The sequence below is a fragment of the Corvus hawaiiensis genome, chromosome 2 (assembly GCF_020740725.1).
Source record: "Corvus hawaiiensis isolate bCorHaw1 chromosome 2, bCorHaw1.pri.cur, whole genome shotgun sequence".
NCBI lineage: Eukaryota > Metazoa > Chordata > Aves > Passeriformes > Corvidae > Corvus > Corvus hawaiiensis.
This window is the reverse complement of record NC_063214.1, coordinates 53,867,218-53,890,755: the sequence shown is the minus strand read 5'-3', so window position 1 is coordinate 53,890,755 and position 23,538 is coordinate 53,867,218. Positions and strand designations below refer to the sequence as shown.

The window sequence follows — 23,538 nt, the reverse complement described above, 5'->3', positions numbered from 1 at the left end:
GGCTTTTTCCCAACATGAAAAACCTCCCCAAAATCGCTTTACCTTTCATAAGGTTTATGGATGGGACCTCCAGAATGTTTCATGGGTCACAGAATCATTTTCGGTTAAAATTTTTATCTGTAATTACTGTTTTCTAGTTCATGTTACTTTAACTACTGGTGTCCTTTTTTCCAAATTAATGGCCCTGGCTTTGCTCCTCACCAGGCCCGTGTTCCTCAAGATCATGAACAGGAAGGGTTTGACAAAAGACTGAATGTGGCAATCAGTGCTATGGTCTGGTTGACATGGTGGTGTTCAATTGTAGGTTGGACTCAGTGAACTCAGGGTCTTTTCCAAGCTAATTGATTCTGTCAGCTCACAACGAGGGCATGGTCACAGCAGCCTGGATCACCTCCGGTCTTAACCCCTTTAATGAGCTCATCCACAGTGGTGAGCACCAGGTCCAGGAGTGCTTCTCATCTGGTTGGTTTGTCCAATACCTGGACCAGGAAGTTGTCATCAATGCACCCAAGGATTCTCCTGGATTTCTTACAGCTAGCTGTGTTGCTTTCCCAGTAGATGCCTGGGTGATGAAAGTCCTCCACTAGGATGAGAGCTGATGTGATGCTTCCTGTATCTGAAGCAGGAGGCTTGGTCTCCTCCCCCTGATCAGACCCCCACCACAAGTGTCCTTTGTTGGTCCTGTCTTTGATTTTTTTACCCACAGGCTCTCAACCTGTTTGTGGCTGTTTTTCAGAGGCACCTCTTCACAATCTATTCCTTCCTTTACATAGAGCACAAAACCCCTGTCCCTCTTCACCTGTACATCTCTTTTTAAAAGCTCATAGCCTTTGACTACAGTTCTGTCCCAGCATCTTTCCCTGATAGGTCACAGTTTTCTAATTGCATTGTGTTTTCCAACTCCTCTTGCTTGTTTCCCATGCCGTGTGCATAAGCATAGAGGCATTTCAGCTGGGCTGTGGGCTGCACCAGCTTTTGGGAGGAACCCTCCCTAATTCCTTTGGGATGATTTACAGGTATTTCCCTGTTGTTTTCTAGAGTGTTGGTATCGTCTGGTTCTTCTCTGTCACTCAGAAGTACATCCTCTTCCCCCTAATGCACATAAAATATATCAGGCCAAAGGTGAAGCTGAGCCCAGCTCTTACACATCCTGGGCAGCTCTAACCACAATGTTTTTTAAAGAGAGAACTCTTATTTAGGAAAACTGATTAAGTCCTACCCAGTCTCAAAAGGTGTAACTAACCACACTGAGGAGAAGGATCTGTAAATTACTTATTCTGGTCTGTAACTTTTTGTGGATTTAGTGGTGTGAGATCCCTCAGTCTCGTAGAACCCAGTCTGAAACCTAGCATTTATTAGTCAGGAAGCACTGCAAGGAGATACCTGCTGTGAACAGACACAAGTTGGTTACATTTTCCAGGGGAGTCATGGTAAGTGTGGATTTTGCAATTGGTAATTTTCTGTGAAGAAGTTACTTGTATCTTAATACCTATGTGTGTAAACTATTTTGACATACATTGTCACTAACTGTGATATGCAGGTGCAGGCACTGTTGCAGATGGTGCCAAACCAAATGAACATGGACAGTGTGAGGAATTTGACTGCTGCAGGTGTTTGGGAGACTAGGAGTGCAGTTCACTTCCTTCACCTCCCAAAGGTGGTGGAAATGGTAGAATAGATAAATGATGAGCTGGCATCTGTTGTGAAGCAGCTGAAGGTAGGATAACCCGAGAGGATAATTCATATGCTGCAATAGAAGCAGATGTCAATTAAGACAGCCTGTCTGGCCACTCGGGTGCCAGTTCTGTAGCATGTGTCATCAGTACAGGCTTGACAAACAGCCTGTTTGTGAAATTTGGTGTTGCTTGACATCATAATTTGTTAGAAGGTGGAGATGCTGTAGGCATTGAGAATCTGGAAAATTTAATAATTGAAGCAAACCCAAATTATAATTTGATGTTAAAACCAATGAGGTGCCATTTTAAGTTGTCGTTGGTTTTCTTAATGAGAAGTCCAGTACAAAACTAGTTGCTTTTACTGGAAACAAAATGAAGCTGCAACAGAATTTTCATATTAGACTGTCTGGGCTACTGTACTTTAAAACTTCTGCAGTGGTGTGCAACTGTTTTCCAAAACATTTTGCTCCAAACCTTTTCTTCAACTGAATTCCTTTCTTCTCCCCTTCCAATTTCTCTCTTGTCTTGGGTGAAACACCATGCTGATGCAGCTTGTGGCCTTCAGTCCTAGGAATTAGCTTAGGTGTCTTCATCTGGGAAATTTTCCATAAACATAGCATTTGGAAGATTCCATTGCTAAAACGGGTTCTGTCCTGTCCTGCCTAGCTTAGAGCAACACTCCTTAAAAACTGATGCAAGAATCCTTAAGAGAGACAGGACTTCAGAATTTTGTTTTCTTTCATACGATGGACATTATCACTGTGCAAGATCAATGTGTTGAATACAAAGTAAAGGTCAAATTTGCCAATTTACTGTCTGAAAGAATAAAAGCAGTTATAAAAAATAATTTAGTCCATTTCTGAGCTGCTTTGACTTTGACTTTGAAATGTCAAGTAGTCAAATACATATAATGAAGTAAGGGTTATATTACATTATTTTCTCATAGTACCACTTCTTTGGGTTCCTTTTTCTCCCTAACAGGTTGTGCACCTATTAATCATTTTAAAAAACCCAAGCATATATCCTTATTGTGCTGTATCTTGAAGTTAGTATTTCCGCAGTATTTTTTATATTTTACTGTATTCACTGTTCAAAGACACAGTGGTGTGCTTAAATACAGACACATAAAATCATAGAAATGCATGGTTGAGCTTAGTGAAAGAAAAATAAGGGAACTTTGTGGGGCCGCTGTAGGGGGAAATGTAGAAAAAGCCAGAAACAACCTTAAGTGTGTTTAAAATTCAGTTTTGTTTGCTCTAGAGCATCAAACACAGAAGGTTTCATCATTCATACAGGTATGGCTTGTGTCACTTCTGAAAACTTGTCTGAAGAAATCAATAGCTTGTGGCAGCAGCCCTCAGGCAGGAAAGCACCAAAAAGAAAGTGGCTGGACAGGAAGGAAATCAAAGCTCTGTACACAGGCGTATTTAAGAAGTGTAAATATAATAAGTTTAGGGAAAAAGGATTCATTTGGAAAAGGTGTTTCCTTTAAAAGAGATTAACACATATCTTCATGTTAGTATTTCTGTAGCTTTTCTTCTGGAAAACTGCTAAGGTCCTTACAGCTCATCATAGGTGAATATTTTGCGGATCAGAAGGATCCGGATTGCTCTGAATTTTATGTGCTATCCCTGAAGAGCTTTCATTTTCCCAGAAACCTATGTGCATGGCCTTGCCTGCTGACTCGAGAGGTTGAAGAGACCTCCTTGATAATTTCAGATATATAGCCATACAGTTCTTAGAAGTGAACAGGTTGCTAACTGCTGAGTTTACTCACCTGCTTTCCAGGATGAAGGTGCCACAAGTTAGTTGTCCATCCAACAGCTCTGTAAATATTTAAGCAACACTGTAGTGGCATATGAAGGGAAATTCCCTTTGAAATATTTTATCTTCAATATAGAGGGCACACATAAATTTATTTTTTGAATGAAAGAGTCCTTTGTATTCTAAACACTTTTTTTTTCTGAAGGATTTTGCATAGGGAATCAATCTGGCTTACTCCCCCGGTCCCTGTAGGCAAAGACGTCAGCAGCTGAGAGACCTTCTTTTACACAGAGATTCTTTTAAGAACAGAGAATCCCCATCAGTGCAGCAAGAGCAGAATATGATATTTGGTCCCTGAAATTGTTCCACAAAATCATCATTTACAGATCTAGACTGTACATCGGAGAGAATTTTTATCTGAGCAGATTTAATAGGGAGGAGGGTTAAATAGCATTGGTATTTTTTACTTGGAGATTACTGATTTACTACCCGAAGTTGTACAATACACTAATTACCAGAACAATTGGACCTATTGAAGTAACGAAGTGAAAGCCACAAATTATCAGATAAATTTAGAGTTGTGTAATTTTCTCATAACCCTTCTCTTGGAAAGCCTTTCTACTTCCAGTATAGGATGAAGTCTGGCAGCGGGGTTAACCCTGACCCCTGAGTGTTCTATATGGACTTGTTCATTTCTGCCACATTCTTTCCGTTTAAATTTAGATTTGCTGGCAGCTATTATGCCCCTTGCAGTAAGCCTCATGACCAAACATTGAAACAAATATGCCTTTTATCAGAGATGTTTTTGCCGAATAAGATTAGTGAAGAACACTTGAAAGCTGAAAAACAATGTGCAGGAGCCTTTGGTCCAAAAGGTGCTAACCTTTGAATGTCTGGAACGTATTTTCTTCTCAGTGTTAGAAAAGAGCAAGTAAGTGTTTAGATGATTGAGCATCATCTTGCACCCTGTTTTACCTCTAATTTGTTATTGGTAGTAATGAAATTTCAGCTATGCAAATGAATACAGAGTCAGGAGACATATGAATGTGTATTTGCAACAAAGTCATTAAGCTCTTCTAAAATAGGCTATGGTTGCTGCAGGAAGTAGCAACATACAACTAAGTTTTATGTTTTGCTGATTGCTAAATATGTCTTACTAAATCTTAAAAAGTTGGGTTTGTTCTTCTATACAGTAGCTATCTTAAGCACAATAGCTGCATTTGTAACTGATTTAAGGAAGTTCATACCCCTTAATTTTCTATTTTCCACAGAGGATGATGCTTGTTTTATGATTAGGGTTTTTTTTTAATCTAGCATGAGTATGTGGGACTTGAGAAATCTATGTGGCAAAGGAGTTCACTTTCAAGGCCAGTAAGTTGTTCTTGGCCTAAGGTATGCCATGATCTTCATAGACAGTGTTGCTCTGCCTTGAAACATTTGTTTGACAAGGGATTCTCTGGTCTCACTTTTTACACCTGCTCATGTCTCTAGCATAGGACATGAGGAAATGGTCTCAAATTGCACCATGGGAGGTTTAGACTGGATATTAGGAAAATTTTTTTCACTGAAAGGGTTGTCAAGCATTGGAACAGGCTGCCCAGGGAAGTGGTGGAGTCAGCATCCCTTGAGGTGTTTAAAAGATGTGTAGGGACACTGAGGGAGATGGTTTAGTGGTAGACTTGGCAGTGCTGAGTTAATTCGTGGACTTGATGATCTTAAAGGTCTTTTCCAAACGAAATCTCTCTGTGATTCTGTGTTCTAAGATAGCATGTGAAAAGTGTTTCTGTAAAGCACTTCTGTCTCTATGCTTTCAAGCTTCTTCAAAAGGTAACAGTGTTCCTATGCATTGCTGAATGGCTATGGCTCCAACAAAGAAAGGAGACCTTGAGAATATATGGAAAGAAGTGTTCTCCCTGTAACCTTTTAGGGAAAAAAACCCCAATGAATAAAGCAGGCCATAATTCTCTAGATAATTTAAAGTGAGATTTTTTTTCCTTCTGCAGCGCAAGACACAAAAGTTTCCAAAGGTGCCCTGACCCTACTGCCTCTGCAGTTGCTATGGGCAGGAAACACTGGTACTCAGATCCTCAGAGTACTTTGATAGTGTCCAACTAGTTACTGGGGCTGAACACTGTGGAGCTGTGTTCCTTATGAATGGATTAGGCAAAATTTATTCACTGGTTAGAAGTCCTACTGTGCAGGCTGTATATTTTTGAATGTAAGTAGCATCATGTTTTTTCTGTTTAGCAGGAATTTCAGGCAACCTTTGAAATACGTAGCCAATCAGCATTTGTTCCAAATGGTGCTTTTGTGACAAATTTCCAATTAGTGAATGGCATTTGTTAACTAGGCCCATTTGGCTTTATCTTCAAGGATAATGAAACCCCATCTTTTTCCTCATCCCCTTAATAGACACAATATAGAGTCTTATTGAACTAAAAAAAAAGAATTGAATGGATAATGCTAGGAGATTTATAGTTTGGTGAAACTCCTTAGGACTTGTATTTTTTAGGAATGACTGTGGTTTGAGTTCTGTTGCATTAAAACAAGAAATGTATAAAAATAAGGGGGTTTGGCTCATACAGTTGTTTGGAAGAACATTAGTGAATGCTGGAGGTATTGTTCCAGTAGGTAAATATTTGTCGAGATAAAGGCAAAATGCGCTTCCCTATGCATGGAGCTGTATTTTTCAATGCATGTGTGCTGTTGCATACGTTTGGAGTGTCTTAGAAATAATTTGAAGTCTTCATGAATTTTTATCTTTCTATTTTCTATGGAGAATGCTAAATTAGGGACACCTCTCTTAACACCCCTCAAAATACTCTTTTCTGTCGTGGAACAGAAAATGGTCTGTTTGCACTTGTGGAAGTTGCTCCTGCTTCTTATTAAACTCAGAAATCCAAACTTCTAATGTAACCTTCAGTGCTTGTCACCTGGCAAGTGCAATTCTTGCATAGCTCACAGAAATCAAGCACACTTTACTCATTTCCCTGTGCGTTGCTTCAGAATTGTTTACTATTGGTAAGTAAGAAAACATATGCTTACAGCCCCTTTTTCATAAATTGTATTTTAACTGTGTTGAGAAATAGAACATTCATATTAGATTTTCACAGAATTTATACATTATTGTTTGTGGAATTTGGGTGGGTTTCCATGTTTGTCTTTGTTGAGTCCTTTTTTGAGCATTCTTTAGTATTGGAAAGATCAGTATGTGAGGAAGCATAACCAAAGGAAAATATTTGCTTTGTTTACAAATGGGTGTTGTGGACATATATCAATATGCACATTTCCTGTGTGAGGTCGTCTCAGTCAGAATGGATTCAATATGAGGAGTGTCTTTTGATACTCATTTTCTGTGGAACGTCCTACAGTTTACTTGGAAATGATTGGGAAGGCAATGTGAAGCAATCAAAGTATGTCTTTAAATAATTTTAATAGCAGTAAAGTTGAAGTACAGCTTAGCACTTATAACAGCATTTCAGGCGAAATACTCAGAGGCTGTAAAAAATTGTGAAATTTCAAATAAAGATTTAGAAAACTGAAAATTGGGATATTTATTTTTCTGTGCTTTGAAACAATACCTATGGAGATAATACTGGCCCCTCTGAAGGGAACATGCATCTGTTGCTAATATGGGACTCAGTGTCTGATTATTTGGGACCATAGTTACTGTGGAGAAGATGAGTAATTCCATTAGTAATATTACATGTCAGCGTAATAGTGGAATGAATCTCCTGGATTCTATTTGTAAACAGGTTTTTTCTACAATAGTGAGCCAATTACATTTATCTTTCTGTCTCACTTGCGAAACACTCCTAAGGAAACAAAGCACCATAGAGATTTATCAGGTAAGAGTAGTAACAATATTCATCTATCTCCCCTAGGTTTTGAGGAGTGTTGGTATGATGCTTTTTGGATTATGGCGGGATGTAAATGCATTATTACTATTTGTCTGCTCATGCTCACTATGGAATTATCTTCTGTGCAAATATATGTATTTTTTGTGAAAGGAAGGAAGATGAAAGAACTGGAGTAGCTTCAGGACAGAGACTTCTGGGGAGCAGTAGCTGCCTGTGATGCCAGGGAGGTCACTGTGACTGGTTTTTATAGTGAATCATTAAAGGTGATGTGAATAAGGAAAACAAGGCATAATGAAGCAGTACACACAGGGACTGCCATGGAAAGATGTTTAAGGACAGTACTGGAAACGATTTTGAGGAAACAAAGGAATAAGGAAAGTATCTTTGTTGATTATGCTGCAGTGGTGTAAAATTTTTGTTATACAGTAAATCTCTTCAGATTAAAAGGGAAGATGCATCCTAGTGACAAAGTGATCAATAAAGTATTCCCACCATATGGGCAGAGGAAAGCTGCAAGATTTGACAAGTCTGGAATTATAGTAAGTAATATAATACAGTGCACATGATGACCTTCAATATTCTGTTTCCGGTTGACAACAAGAAGTCAAGTGGAGAGATGCTAAAATAGAAGTAGCTTAAGGAGTTATTAAAGTGACTTTAGTTTTAGTCTTGGTTCTGCTTAGCTTGAAATAGCAGTGGGTCACCCACGATGAGGTGTTAGAAAGCCATTCAGATATACAGAAGTCATTTGAGTATGAAGAACAGCTATGAATATGTGTCGTCAGGATTGGAGCAATAATTGAAGCTTTCTAAATGGAAAAATGTTCCTCAAGGACAGAGAAAGAATGGGTTGGCTCTTTCCTTGGGGGCTGGAAGAGAAAATAAGCATCTTTAAGTTACAAACAGCTTGAATATTTTAAGACTTCACAAATGTTTGATTTCTTTTAGACCCAACCAGAAAAAGAATCTGAATGGCCAGACTCTATGTCATGGCTTTTGAAGAAACTGGAACAGTTGAACTTAGATATTGAAGAAGCTCTGAGTGCTGGCTCTTCTCCCTCCAGTACTCCTTCTTCTAAAAGGCACAAGCAACTGGTAAGAATGTGTGTGTGTCATATGATATGTTCTCTGACATTTAGCTACAACACTCCTCAAGCCATAGTTTTCAGATACAGTTTGTGTTTCTGAACAGGCTGAGGAGCCCAGGCATAAGGGTTAAGTTAAAGTTTTCACTCAATGAAATGAAATCTATAATTTCATTAGACAAATAATGGTCAAATAACCAGAAATTTGATAGGGTGAAACGTGTAAATTTTCTTAAAATCATTGAGCACTTTTTTTTTTTTTTTTGGGATATTTGATTGCATGTTTTTCAGAGTAAAATATTGTTAGTTTAAGTGCTAGCCTATTAATAGTTGTTATATTTATTTAAAGATATAACAGCAAGAGAGACATTATCTTCAATGAGTTGAATTAATTTTTTTTTTTCTTTCTTTCTTCTATTTGAATAGTTGATTTAGAGCTGCAGACCTCTAGTTAAGAATATTTTGTGATGACATAGGTCATCAGTTAATGACAAACAGATTTTCAAGCTTTTATTTTTGAGGGCAAATGGGATTAAAGGAGCAATTATATTATTTTAGTAATTCTTGAATAAGCAAGGCTTTTCATATAAGCAAGTAATGGAGAGTGACCAGCATGAGAAATAGAAGTGTTTTTTCTCTGCTTCAGGCTATGATTAAACTCAGTTCTTAATTTTTGTGTATTTGCAGCTCTGAATATTAGTCTTGGCTTGAAATTTGTGGAAGGTGATCTTTCGTGAATGCTTTTGCTGTCACTGCTGTTTCATTTTGTAGAATTAAATTCTTAAATTAAGCATCTGTGTGGATCATCACAATGTAAATGTTCATGTCTCTCTAGGTGGGACATTCAGAATCTTGCACTTTGTAGTTTGTGTTTCCATATTCTACAGAGAGAGTGTTAGTAACAGAATGGCTATGGCTGTTCCTCATTTCATTCTTACTGCACATGTCAGCAAGTCAGAACCAGCTCTGCCCAACTGTAATTAAAATTAATGTTGTAATTAATTTTCCTATTAAGGGACAGTGTTCTGTCTTCTTGCAGAAGAATGCTCAATGTCTTCTGTCAAAATACAGTGGCACTGTAGTCTGCTTTTCTGTCTGAAAGTGAAATCCCAGCCATCAGAATTTAAACACCTCCCGTTGTGAGACAGTCTGGTAACCAGTGATCCAGACACCCATTATTTTATGGCTGTGCCTATTCTACTAAGGTAAAAGCCATTATTTGGTTAGGCATCATTCTTTTTCCATGATGCCTTGAAGATCATAGGATGTGACTTAAAATCCTTTGCTGAAGCATTCAGTGAAGGGCATGTTGCATGTAAACAGCAGAAAAATCTAAATAGGCAACATTTTCAAATGAACTTTGATACATAAGAACAGCATCATCAGAAATGGTTGCATGGAGAATGCCATCACCAGCATCCCAGATGCTTGCATTTCTCTTCCTGAAGCCTAGTGGCAAGACGTCTTCTGAGTAGAGAGAGGCCAGGACTTTCATCCCAGCCTTTTCCCTGAGACGTACCCTCCTACCAAAAGCCTGTTCTAGGGTGTGAGGATGTTCTAACAACAGTGCCAAAATTAGTTTTGCTTAATATGATATTTGAGCAGTTGCAGTCCTCTTTATCAGGCCACATATTCTTCCCACTCTAAAGAATAGGAGAGATCTCTTCATTTTAGTTGTCTGTGGAGAGGCAAATATGTGAGTCATCCCCATTTTATTGTAGCCTGATTTGACAAACTGGAAGTGACCTTTAAACTTCCAAGAGCCAATTTCAATACAGAAGCTGGACAGATCACTTAACACAAAGTCTTTCTGATGACACCAGAAAGATCAGAGCAAGAAAGGAGTCTTGGAAAATCAGGTGTGGAACTGATGATGGGATGCCATTTGCTGTCTCCTGCAAAAGAATTTGTAGAGCAAGGGAATCATCTGCTCTAATTTAAATATTAATGAATAATTTGCCTCAGCCTCAGAATGGGTGGCTTTAGTCTTACTTTATAGTCAAAGAAGAGATAGATCCTCATAAATCTCTCCTTAAATTTACTGTGAAGAAACAGATACTGCGGATCTCAAAATGACAGTTGCACTGGAAAAAATAAGAGTCTGGTTTTCACACAAGTTGTATGAGTAGTTTATATTCTATCAGTTCATGCTATTTGTACCATATTTCTAACTATAGCTTGTAATTTGTTCCACACATACCAAATGTTTTATTTTCGTCACTTAAAATGTAACTTGCATAGAAAGAAGGCCTATCTCAAATGTGTTTACTAGTAACTGGGTAAATTTTGCTTCTATAAAATGAACTACTTTTGTTTTCTTCATATGGTTTTATCCTCAACTGGGTACTCACACAAGAAATTATGATTGACACTGGTTTTGGGTGAACTGTTCAAAGATGTAAGGCTGACTTTGGGTACCTGAGATCTCCAAAGCAGTTAACTACTGTATGAGTGGCAACATGGTTTGTTGGAGTTGCTGCTCTGAAAGTCGGTCTCTTGAGGGTGTGGACAGTTTTTAACAGATGACAGAGTTATTTCTGATGGCAAATGCTGTATCTCAGAAATATATTTTGTAATTTAACCACTAGGTTGAACCAGCTAGTTTTGTACTGAAGGATTTTTCACCTATTCATGGCAGCAATTCTTTGATTTTTTTTACTCTTTGCATTTTCCTGTTGTCAAAGTATCTGTTATTAATAGTACTCATTTGAACAGAATTTTACAGAAGAAGCCAAAATATTTGCTAATGAAAATCGACTGGGTGAATAAATATTATGGGACCTATTGGGTGAGACTAGGGAGTCTTGCAGCATTTTGGTGAGCAAATTCAAGGTGTTTTCTAAAACATAATAACGTTTACATGAATGCTAAGGGGTGATCTGTTTCTACATCTGTGTAAACCACGAATGACACTAGTCATTTTTTTCTTGGCAAATATTATGAGGAAGTGGCACTGACTGGATTCCTCAGTAGCTGATCCAGAAAAAATATTATAAATAATTGTCTATAATCAAATTATTTTCTGAAACATTCTCTCACCAATGTTATAAACACATGATTTAAGTGCAAAAAGCTGTACTGTGTGAATGTACTAACAGCAAAATTGCTAGGTTTTGGAAAAACACATTTAATAGTTCCACTCCTCTAAAATCTATACCTTTCCTATGAAAAAAGCTTTCTTAGCACTATAGAAGGAGGCACTTTGTAAATGACTCTTGCTGCAGCGTGTTTCCCGTTGTTTAATGTATCTGCTTCATTGCCACTTAGTATCTTGTAGTCAGTTTCAGTACAGAAAAAAGCAGGAGATCTTAAGAACGAAAATCACATTTTTTTCCATTTTAGTTCTTTATTATTCATGAATGACAGGGAAATCCTGTTTGATTATAATTACCCCATCTTATATTAGAGATAAGACTTTCATTGAACAAAATTTTTCTTTAACTCACACATTCATTTAATTCTTTTGCATTAGTATATTGTCTTCAAACTTTTTGGGGGTGGCATACTAATTCTTTTGTCACCTTTTCAAAGCCTCCTCATTTTACACCCAAACCAGCACACCTGCAAAATGTACTAACTGGGAGCTGGGCAGTTGCTGTTAAAGATCAGCAGCAAATTTGTCACCTTGTGGAAGGGAAGAGCCTGAAAATGGGCTGATTAGAATGATTGTACCCAACAGCTTGGGACTGCTCTGCAGCGCACCCATGATCCTGTTTCCCTGATTATCTGTAGTATGAATTCTGCTGGACTGCAGCATGTATTGCTTCTTGCTCGCTCACACAGTTATTCCTTGGCAAACCAGGATATTTGGGGGGATGTTGTGCAGCTGGTCTCTTCCTGACACTGCATTCAGTGTGGGCCAGGAGTTAGGACAACCACCTTTCAAAAAATGGTGTGGAAGTGAGAACTCCCCAGGTTTTGGGGAATATGGAAAAATGGATTTGAATAGTTCGGAGTCTGTAATTTAAAAATGGGAATTTGCTGGGTCTCTGTTTAACATACAAAAGTAAACATGAAATAAAGTTAAAAGATAGTTTTAAATAATTTGAGTAAAACTCTTTCTCTTTCTAAAAAGTGATTCAGTTCCTTTAAGTTTAGGAAGGTGTACTACTATTGATTAGTTCTCCAGCTGTATTATGTATGTTAAGGAGGCGACTTCCCATAATGGCTGGATGTCTAACTTAGCAAAATGTAAAAATGATGCAGCAGGTGCTTTTGAGAAAAAAAAAATTGAAACTAAATGTTTGCCTTACATCAGAGGAAAAAAAAGGCTTTGAAAAGATACAATTCCAAAGTTTTTATCTTAGACTTCACATTAAAAATATTTATGACTTGCCTTTATTTATAGGGTTTTTAAAATTCTCTTACAGTGCCCTGTTCAAGTAGCGACAGGCTTTTGTGGAGATCATCAAGAAAAAGGATCTTGGAAAAATAGAAGAGGAGACTACCAGGATCTAGATTGTTTACCTTACCAAGTGTCAACTGGAGCACGACCTAAAACTGATGTAAGTAGCTACATTATCTGACTCACAGGTTCAGTAACCTCAAAATTTACAATATATCATTAAAATTGTCTGTGTATTTCTTTGAAATAATTTATTCCACGCATATCAAATGTTTGATTCTTGCAAATATTGCACTACTTGGAGAGTTTGGTTCGCAAAGGTGCAGATAAAAGTTAAATTGGACTTCAGTTAATGAGACTCTAGGGCTATGGGATTCATCTCATCTGATTTTAGACCACTAATGAAAACTTCTGCATCTGAACTAGTCACCTGGGTTGCCTTCATAGTCAACGGGAAGAAACGGACACTTCTAGAGTAATTCATCTGGAGGTAACGTGATGGATTCCAGGCATCAGTGCCACTACCACAGTTTTTTCTTCATGGCTTATTTTAGAAGTACACCCTTAGGATTTTTTAGCTTGGCTGTTGGTTATGCCCAATTCATGGTGAATTCCACACCGCAAGCCTGAGTGTTCTGCAAGCCTGAGTGTTCAGCTCTGGTTTTAGTTAAATCCTATTTCTAACCAATAATAGCAATATTTATTTGGGGTTTTTTTTACAAGGTGATGCTGTAGCCTGCAATCAAAGTCTGTTAAAATCCATCAGAAGGTTTTCTCAAAAGGCTTTGGTTTACTTTCCTAATAGCTAAATGTAAGGTACTTTAGGATCAGTGTCTTTGTTCTAAAATGCAGATGGTTTCTTCTCTCTGTTTTAAATTATTTTTTTTTGCCAGCACTGCTTGTGATCATCATGCAACATAGAAAGGGGCTGCACTGTATTGAATCAAAGGTAATTATAGCACTGTATCAGTGGCCTGTGTTGGGTATTCAGGAAAGAAGTGTAAGGACATGGTAAACAGATAGTAAGCCGTCTAAACTTCCTTTGAGGTATTTATCATGCAGGCACATTGAAGCCAGACACTATATTGCATTTTTGTAATTAATAGCCCCTAAGGGTCTTTTTTGCCTCTAGTTGTGTCTTTTGTACTCATTTGTATTCATTTGTTCTTTTGATATTCAGTGTCTTGTAGCAATGGATTCCAAAGTTCAGTTGTGGAGTAGGTGCTACCAAAACCTTTTTCTTACTGTAAGGTTGTTACTGAATTATTATTGTGGCTGTAATTCTTGTACTGGCAAAAACTGAATCTCAGGCATCTTGTAGGAAGTAGTGAATACCTGAGGCTGTTGTTTTGGGTTTTTTTCCCAGCAAGTGTCTGTATTTGTTATTGAACTACATTTTTCTGCTTATTTTACAGTCATTCAACATCATGAGATCCTTTTGCAGCAATATGCAGTCAGTTTTTGTTTTTATTAACCTCTGTAGTTGAATATCATCAGAAAACTCTGTCCCTTTTTATTCTTCCATTTTCCAGTTAACTTGTGAGTGTACTGAACATGTGTCCGTGAGACTGTCAGGTAATATCCATCCACTGTAAAAGAAAATAATCAATTATTCTTAACCTTCTTTTTTCACTTTTAGTTAGCAATGAAAATTTCTTGACATCTTTTTTGTCATTCTTCCTTCATAGTTTGAGTTTGATAGACAACTTCATCAGAAGCTTTTTGAAATGGAAGTGTATCAGTCAAATTGCCTGTATCTGCATGATCATTCCAAAAAATTGGTCTCCAAAATCCTGGTTATTCTAACCTGTTATCCTGCGTTACTATCCATGTGTTCTTAAGCATACTTTCTGGCAATTTTCTGCCATGCATATTAGTTCCACAAAGGACCTCAGAGCCATTTCCAGACATTGGCATCACATGTGCCACTCTCTTTTCCTCCTATCCCTAGGCCAATAGGTGTTAGGAGTAATTACGCATTAAGCCAATAGTTCAGCAGTTCTCTTTCTCTGAATGAGGTGCTTATTTTAAGTTATCTATGCAATTGTGATTAAAGCAAAAGCTAGTATATTAAAGGTATCTTGAACACTGTCATATTCATCTACCAAAGAATGATCTGCATGCCACCATAAAAATTCTCTTTTTCATTAAATGAACCTAATCCTGTGCACTGAAAAGGAAATTTGAAGATTGGCTCCACTGGCTTGCTAATTAAAAACATTATTGTCTTCCCACTAGCTATTTCCTTACCTTGGAAAATAACTTTGCTATTTTCCATTTCTGCAAAAGCATGAACATTTGTTCTGATTTGTTGCTTGTTCTAGTTGGGATAGATAACAATTAATTAAAAAGAAACTTGCCAACTTTATTTGTTTTTTACCTTGGCCAAATGTTCAGGCATGTACAAGTATCACAGCTTAGCTGCCTTCCCACTAGTACTATGTAAATATTTTTGAAGTGATGTTGCAGTAATACTGTTTGGCTAGCAGTGTGTGAGAGGAAAGACAGAGAAAGTTAGTTTTGGGGTTTTTTTTTCTTTTCTGAAGTCTCCTTTTCTCTTTTTGTTGAAAATCAGGAAATGCTTGTACGACAAAAAGCAGTTCTACTGATTGTCATCAGTACAGTCCGTGCCTTGTATCAATCAGTTTTGTAAGTTTTGGAGTAAGAGCAGGGTAATGCAGAAAGTACAAATGTTTCTTAGGGCACCGGCGAGTCTAGAAACCTACTGAAGGCAAGAATTTCTTGAGAAATTAGTGACCTGGTTTTTAATTGGACGGTACTTTAAATTAGGAATAAATGTTGAAACTGGGTGTTTGCAAATGCCATTCAGGAGAGCTGATCATTTGCTTCCTTCAAAGTGCTGCTTTTGGTTTGCTCTTTTTCGGGCAAATTCAAATAATGCCATGTCTAGCTCCAGGCATGCAGTCTGTGTGAGTCTGTCATATCTCTCCAATACACAGATTTTCACTGCTTTTTCCTTAATGTACAGACTTTTCCATAATTTTTAAAAAGGGCATACTGAAGTTGCTTTTATTATAGTAGAAGGGATGGGTCCAAATGACAAAAGGTCTAATTCCCTCCATGTCACACTGCAGTCTGCATCTGTTTAACTCTCATGATCCAGATGGTATAATGCATAATGTGGGAGTAACACGGAGATAAATCAGACCTCTTGTATTTTATGATCCAATTTTTCCTCTCTTCCAGTTCTTTATGAGTTAGGAGGTCCAAAAGACCTTATCTGTCTCTACTCCCCAGGAGCTCGTATACCCAAGATATTTAAAGAAACAAATACTCCATAAATTGTTGAGATTAGCAAATAGAACAGAGAAGACCAGTTCTAGAAATAGCAGGAATGCTTAAATTCAGGAATAATATGCAGTGATTAGTTGGGACACATTTGTTCAATTCTCAGTACAAGGTAGTTATGTTAGCTCCACACTTTCATGGATATCAACTAGACCAACAACCTAAAAGGCGCAATGATGGGTTCCTTGGCAAACTTGTCAAAGTAGGTGTCCTGTTTGTATGCCTGTTTGTATGATTTCACTTCTTACAATATTTTGGTGGAATAAAAAAGCAAATCATGGGTTTAGGGCTGATGTCTCCAATCCTTCCTTCCCCCTACAAGGCTGCTTCACTGCAGCTTTCTTTTTCAGGTACTAAAGGAAACACGTATCTAAGGCAGCAGGGAAGCCAGGTGCCTGAGAGACAAACAGCAAAGTTCCACCTGACAATTGCTGGTGGTTTTAAGTCCATGTCTACATTATAGACATTGTAGAGCTTCCATTAATGGAGAGGAAAGAGCCCATCTACAGCAAGAGACACCTTGCCTTGAAGGAGTTGCCTGTATGTAGGTCTCTTGTTGAAGTGCTTTGTACCCCCAAAGTGCTGGTGTTGCTTGGTCAAGTATTTGAAGAAGTGACTACCCAAGGCATCAGGGCATAGAGCTGGATAAGCTAAATACCTCCCAGGGCATATAAGTTAAAATCTGGCATTTGATGGGCAGTGCCTGCCTCTATGCTCTGAGCTGAGAAAACTTTGATAGTCTAACTTAGGAGTCTAATACCAGGTGGTGTGAAAAACCCATCAGTAAACACCTTCTAGCTCTTGCAGGTAACACAGTATCCTCTGCACTATGCACTCTGTGAATGAGCAAGGAAACAGAACTTCATATATTGCTAACAAGGGCTTTTTCCTTTACGTGTTGTAAGTCTGCTTTTTTGGGTTTTTTTAAAATAGAGTTGAGGAGCCTAGTTTTGATATCTTCTGCTTTGGTTTGACAAATGGCTTGAGCATATTAAATCAATAGGGCTAAAATTAATTATTTTACAGTTTGGGGGGTTGTTTTAGCCTGGATTCTCAGTCTGATTCACTGCTTAGACATGATTTTGTAGGCTGCTGCAAGAGAGGGTCAGAGTGGCTAGAGATGAGTCAGGGCAAACTGCTTCTTTCACATCAGTGTCAACTTCTGGTAGTTTAAACTGTTTGTGAACTATAGTTTATCTGTGCTAAGGCACTTGATTCAGAAAATGCACTGCCTTGTAACCTACGTGACTGAAGTGTTTATGATTCCTTTAAGATTTTTTTTTCTGAGAAATGCTAGTTGATACTATAAATAGTGTTTCAGAGTTTAGGTCAGAGGTTCCAGAGATGTCTGATATCTTCTGACATTGTTTAGAAATATAAAACTAATAAGGTAGTAATCTATGGCTATAATACTCATTATCTCTCTGTAGTAAGTGTAATGCTTGTCTGACCCTCTGACATTGTTTGAGGTGGAGAAATTAAAAAATAAAAACAGCTGAAACAAAGTCAGAATCATTGTGTTTCTCATGCACTACTTGTTCAATATTGCTGGCCCTGGACCACCAGGGATCAGAGATTATTCCATTAGTGAGCATGTGTGACAAGCCTTTTATCAGATAGCTGCCAACATCCAAGGCAGAAAAGGTTATCATGTGGCAACTCATAACAGTTTTTACTTTTGCTAGCACTCTTTGGAATTTTGAGAATCTTAAGGTATTTACAAGCCTTGAGCTGATCCTTCATGTCTCCACAAAATATGTAAACAGTCTTAATTTTACATCTGAGACGTGCCTAAATCTGACTCTGAAATAAGTTTCATGCACTGTCACTGCTGGATACAGTCATAAATTTATCAGTTCATGTTTCAATTTATAGCAGAAATTACATCCATTATCTAGTAGGGTGTGTTTCCCAAGGTGAAGACTAGGCAGATCATGCTTTACTTTGACCTTGCACCCCATTGACAAAGTTGATAGTGAAGTCCCAAGAAGACTTGTGCAGTCTCTGGGCAGAGGTTTCTTATGCCCTTCCTGGTTTTGGGCCACTTTGTATGACCAATAAAGTGCAAGAACATAAAGTAAGAAGCCTAGACCTGAGGGATCAAGACATAGCATTTAATGCTCCATTTCCTCAAAGAATTGATGTGTTTAAAGACACAGTTATTTGGTTTAGTTGGAGCTGAAGATTTCTGTCTATACTTCAATTAAATGCACTTGTAAAAGTAGCATAGCTCATGCAGAAAAGGTACAGAAATTTTTGCAGAAATCGGGTTTTCAATGACTTTCTCAAAATCTCAAAACCATCTGATTGGTTTCAACATGGTCAAGAGCAGAATCTATATACAGTCTCTGGTTTTCTTGCCAGATCATTTTTCCTCATAAAGAGTGCTAGCTCCAATTGTTCCCCTTCTTGGAAAAACAAATTTCAAACTGTGTCCTTTAGTCATGTGAATTGCTTTCTTCTTTATCCTTAATGTTGCTACAAATTGTGTCAGCAAAATAGCTCTCCAGTACAGATGCAGGTAGCTTGAAACCTTGTCTTTGCATAATTTTTCTTCTTGTGCTCAGTACTTAAACCGACCAGTATCCCACTGGGACAGAGGCCTGCTGAAGTAGTCTGGTAGGGTGACCCCTTCCACTTCCATCTGTACCCCAATATGGTGGATTTTCTTGCTTCTGAACAGGAGGGCTGCCTTTCTGTTCTTCTCCTGCTCTGCCCACACAATGAGGACATTGAGACACCCTTCTTTCCCAGGAGCACTCTAGACTTGCAGTCGTTTCTGAGATGGTCAAGTGCTCCTGGAAGACAGAATCTTCCCTGCTTTAAGACTAAGTCGTTTCTTGGTAGTAAAAGAATATTCATTGCCCAGGAAGAGCCTGTACTAACTCTAATGAAAGTCACTAATAGGGAGTGAAGGGCAAATGCCTCCCTTCCTTCCTGAGAGCTGTATATTCCAGTATCTATAATACTCCACGCTTTCTCATCCACTTTGTTTCCAGTGCACTTGACAGCACTCTGGCCAAAGTCTGCTCCTAGCAAGGACTGGCTGCAAACATAAGAGCCCAGCATAGCCCCTTCTCTTCCCTTTTGTCTTTATTCCCTCCTCCCAACAGCTCCTTCAATGGAGAAATTAGATTAAAAAAACTTGTGGGTCAAGATAAAGGCAGTTTAATAAAGCAAAGGAAGAGGTTGTGCATCCAGAAGCAAAAGAAAACAAAACATTTATTCTCTACTTTCCATTAGCAGGCAATATTCAGCCTGGGAAGCAGGGGTTCAGCACATGTAATGGTTGCTTTGGACAGATGTCATAACAAAGGCCCTTCCCCGCTTCCTTCTTTTTTCTCTTAGCTTTTAATGCTGAGCAGACATCATATGGTATGGAATATCCTTTTGGCAAGCTCGGGTCAGCTGTCCCAGCTGTGTCCCCTCTGAAGATCTTGTCTACCCCCAGCCCACTGGCCTGTGAGAGTCAGGGAGTAAGGTTGGAGAGCGAGCCTCATGTTGTTCAAGGGCTGCTCAGCAGTAGCCAAAATACTGGCATGTTATCAACACCTTTCTAGCTACAAAGCACAGCCCTATTGAGGGCTACTATGGGGAAAATCAACTCCATCTCAGCCAGACCCAATACAAATTTTTTTTTAATTAATTGCTTGATTCTATTTTTTTTCTGACAAAAATGCTGTCATCAGCTGAAGATGACAATCCTAATGTAGCTATGCAGCATTTAAAATTACTTTGAACTGCTATGGTTAAATCACTTGATCTATGAAAATATTTATTTAATTTAAAATTACATTAATGGTACCTTTTTAACACAGTATTTTGCATCAAATCCATTATTTTAATTTAGTTTTCATAAGGATTACCTGGAGGCTAGGGATATGTTTTGTGTATTTTATTTTTAAAACTCGAGCTATCTGTGTAAGAGAGGAAAGAGCTGTCTTATTCATAAAATGCCATTGAAAAATAATTTAAAACTATTTGATTATTCTCAGGTGGATGTAGGCAAGATAATTTATATGCATTTTTTTTGTATACAGTATAAAATAAAATTGAAGTTTCCGACTCATTTTGGAGTAAAGTTCATTTAATGTAGTTCAAAAGGTATATGAAGTCCAAATCTGTATTGAGAGGAGACTAGAATTGGTTATTTTTATTGCTCGGCATTACATGGCTATTTATGTAGTTAAAACTGATAATATCTGTTTATATTGCAAGAAAAACTTTGAATAAGGGAGGAACCACAGAAGCAGTTGGGAAATAGAGGTCACCCACCTCTGCAAGGGCAGCCAGCAGGTCCACCAGGAATGGCAGTAGCAGCAGAGCAGCTGGGCTTGGTGGTGATTTTGCCAAAACCCCATGAGCAGAGACTGCCAGCAAAATTTATTGAGTGAGCACTTTTCTGAGCCAGGCCAATCCCTTTCTCATTATAACTGTCCCAAGCTCACACAGTGAGATTTGCCATCTAGGTCCAGCTGTAGTGACAAAATAAGAGCTGCAGGCTGGCATTGATTAATTAGTATATACATCCCAAATTAATCCTACGTGTGCTACTTGACTTTTATAGACATATTTATCATATGTAAATTGAAATATTCTATAATGACATTTGTTGTTATGTTAATTTTCAGATCTTCTGACTGAATTCTTTTGCAGAAATGCTTCGGTGTTGTATTTCTGATAACACTGACTGTTTGCAGGAACACAATTTCATTTCATAATAGTGCAGTCTTGCTAATAATAAACACTAAACTTGCTGACTTATATTTCAGTGTTATCACACAGCCTCAGAAGTGCATTGCTTTTCAAGACAAACTGAAATGTCCTGATTCTTTATCCGTAGATATGAGATTCAAGTTGTGAAAATAAGAATCTCTATACATGCATAACTGGAGGTGATTGGGAACCATACCAGTAAATTATACCATGCCTATGCAAATATAAAGAGAGAAAACCTCACTTCCATGCAGTTAACTTTGTACTCAGTGAAGTGCAAAAGTGAAACAATTTCCCTCTCTTTTCTTCTCTTTGCATGATTCATACCATCCACTGGGTTCATGCTTCTAGATGCAACACACGGTTTATATAATCTGGTGACAGTACAATTTTCTACTGTGTTTTATAGCAGCCACAGGAAAGAACAGATGATAGAGTACACCACCTCCCATGGATGAGAATGGCAGGAATGTGCTGGATTCAACTCTGGGAGGTTGTCTCTTGTATTTTTGTTTGTGGGATTGGTTGAGCACAGTTTTCTTCAGGGAAGTATGTGCAATTGTACCTTATCTCTCTGCCCATCTGGTCAGGGGTTTGCATTTTCTTTTTTCTGGCCCTGTGATATATTTGTTACAACAGCATGAAAAAAAAAGAGTGAATATGTTCTATGTTATAGTTTTATCATAATTCCTCTTGTAGAGTAGCTATTACTCATTTTCTTCATCTTGGCCTCTGTTTAAGTACTTCTGTAATTTTTATTCAGGCAGGGTTTTCCCAGCTATTTCACATGTTGATCAGACGGCTCATGATTGAGATGGAGCCTTTGACTTTTACAATTGTTGTTCACAGCAAGAGCAAAGCAAAGGGATTCAGATATTACCAGAGATGTATAATTAAAAATGTGTCCTGCCTGTGCTGACAAAGTGCTTCTGTGGCATTTCAGAGCTTGGGCAGAGTCAGACCCCTGGTCCCACTTAAGCAGTGGTGCAAAGGTCTCTCATAATACCAGCCTCTGGCTCTTTGTACTCTGGAGAGCCTGTAGGCTGCTCTTGCCTGTTTCCCACGCTGAGGAAGAAGGAACTTCCATCTGTAACACACCAGAGACAGAGCCCGGCACAATGGACAGGGAGAGCATTTTTTATGCAAATGAATGGAGCAAATTGTGCATCCCATCTCTAGCAGAGATAATCCCTCTCAAGGTACAACTTTTTCTTGTGCTTCTACTGGGAGGAGGCAGCTTTTCCCGACTGCCAGCCCCTTGTCCTGGGATGACAGTGATGTGCGCTTACACAAGGGAAGTACAACTTCAGAAAAATTATTTGGTGAAGTTTTCTATCTTGCTACCACTCATATGACCTTTTTTTTTGTAAATTCCCAGAACTGAACACAGAGTGATAAAGTAATGATTTTAAGATGAATTGTTCGATGGGTCTTGCTGATAATACACTGTAGGAGAAAGGTCACGTTATTTGAAGCAGCCAGTTGTCATAATGATGACCTTCTTTAAATCAGTATTGCATGCATTACATTAAAATTTACAATAATTTGATACAAAACCAGAATGCTCAGAAATAAAAGTGGCTGAAGCTTCTTTATTGCAAAATGTCCTAATACAAATTTTCAGATGAACCACTCAATTAAAGCTTGAGAACATTTTGGCTTAGCCAGCAGGCTGCAGATTGGACTGAAAATTTCCAGAAGGACTTGCATGTCTTAAAACTTGAGCTAACAAATTGGAGTTTGCATCTAGGACTGTGAGTTTGCACTGACACAGTGGTAGCACAGCCTCAGAGAGGAACTGGAGCAACCTGCAGTCTGAGAGACCTCAGGAGGACTTCTAGGCTATTGCCCTTTACCACATCAGAATCACCTATACCTGTGTCACCCTGATGTAAGCTTGTCCGGCATTTTTTTAAGACTCCCACTGACAGACTATAGAGCCTGTTCAAATCATATGTTTCAGTACCCCGTTGATCATTAGAAAGTTTTACTGTGCTTTCTTAGTGTAAAATATCTTCTTGTGTTCATCATCAGTATGCAGAAGAAGTTGTGTTCTTGTTTGCCTTCTGCCTTCCCTCTGCAGGTCAGTCTGGTTCATCTAGTTTTTTCTTGTAGGTCCTGGTTTCCAGACTCCTTGTTTCATCTAGTGTCTCAACATGTACACTAAATATTAATTTGAGCATGTTCAGAGCTAGTTACATGTCTCACAAGTTTGTCTGGAAAAAATACCAAAAAGACTTTTAGAGGTTGCGGCCATTGCAGAATCTGGGCTCTCTGTAATGCCCATGGGACTGGAGAGTTGCACAGACACTGAAGTGGATGTTATCCTTCATGTTCATTTTGATCTTCTCCCCAATCATGGTTGCAAAAGTCACAGTTCCATTAATGGTATTAATTCCTGTAGCCTGTTTGTCCTTGCTCCTGGAGTATCCTAAGATATGTGTTTCACTTTGTTTGTGTAAATTGACTAAAATTAATCCATGGTTGTGCCTATACTACAAAGGATTGCTGTACAGGTAAATAGAAAATTCATCAAAAAACAGTTCCTAGCACATCAGTTCCCAGGAGATTTGCAGCCTGATTCAGGTGAAAAGGGAATTCCCATCCTATTCTCTTTTAAGTCCCTAGGCTGAATGCCTCCTCACTCCCTTCAGTAACTCCAGCACAGCAGGAAGCTCTGTTGATAGAAGGCACATGGTACCCCGGAGCAATCTGGAATACCACACGGGCAGAGGAGGGTGCAATGTGGTCAGAGCGGCAGATGATGAGAGGACTGATGCGGG

General features: G+C 38.4%; 1 protein-coding gene across 6 annotated transcripts in view; it reads left to right on the top strand.

The window, feature by feature from the left end:
* Positions 1–23,538, top strand: part of STARD13 (StAR related lipid transfer domain containing 13) — a 329,767-nt gene that overhangs the window by 105,402 nt on the left and 200,827 nt on the right. For 5 of the 6 annotated variants that reach the window (XM_048295063.1, XM_048295060.1, XM_048295062.1 and 2 more), the window contains 2 exons: positions 8,249–8,395; positions 12,756–12,890. In XM_048295063.1, coding sequence (XP_048151020.1) covers positions 8,249–8,395; positions 12,756–12,890 — 282 coding nt within the window. The remainder of the gene's footprint in view (positions 1–8,248; positions 8,396–12,755; positions 12,891–23,538) is intronic. The other variant, XM_048295064.1, reaches the window with a different exon arrangement.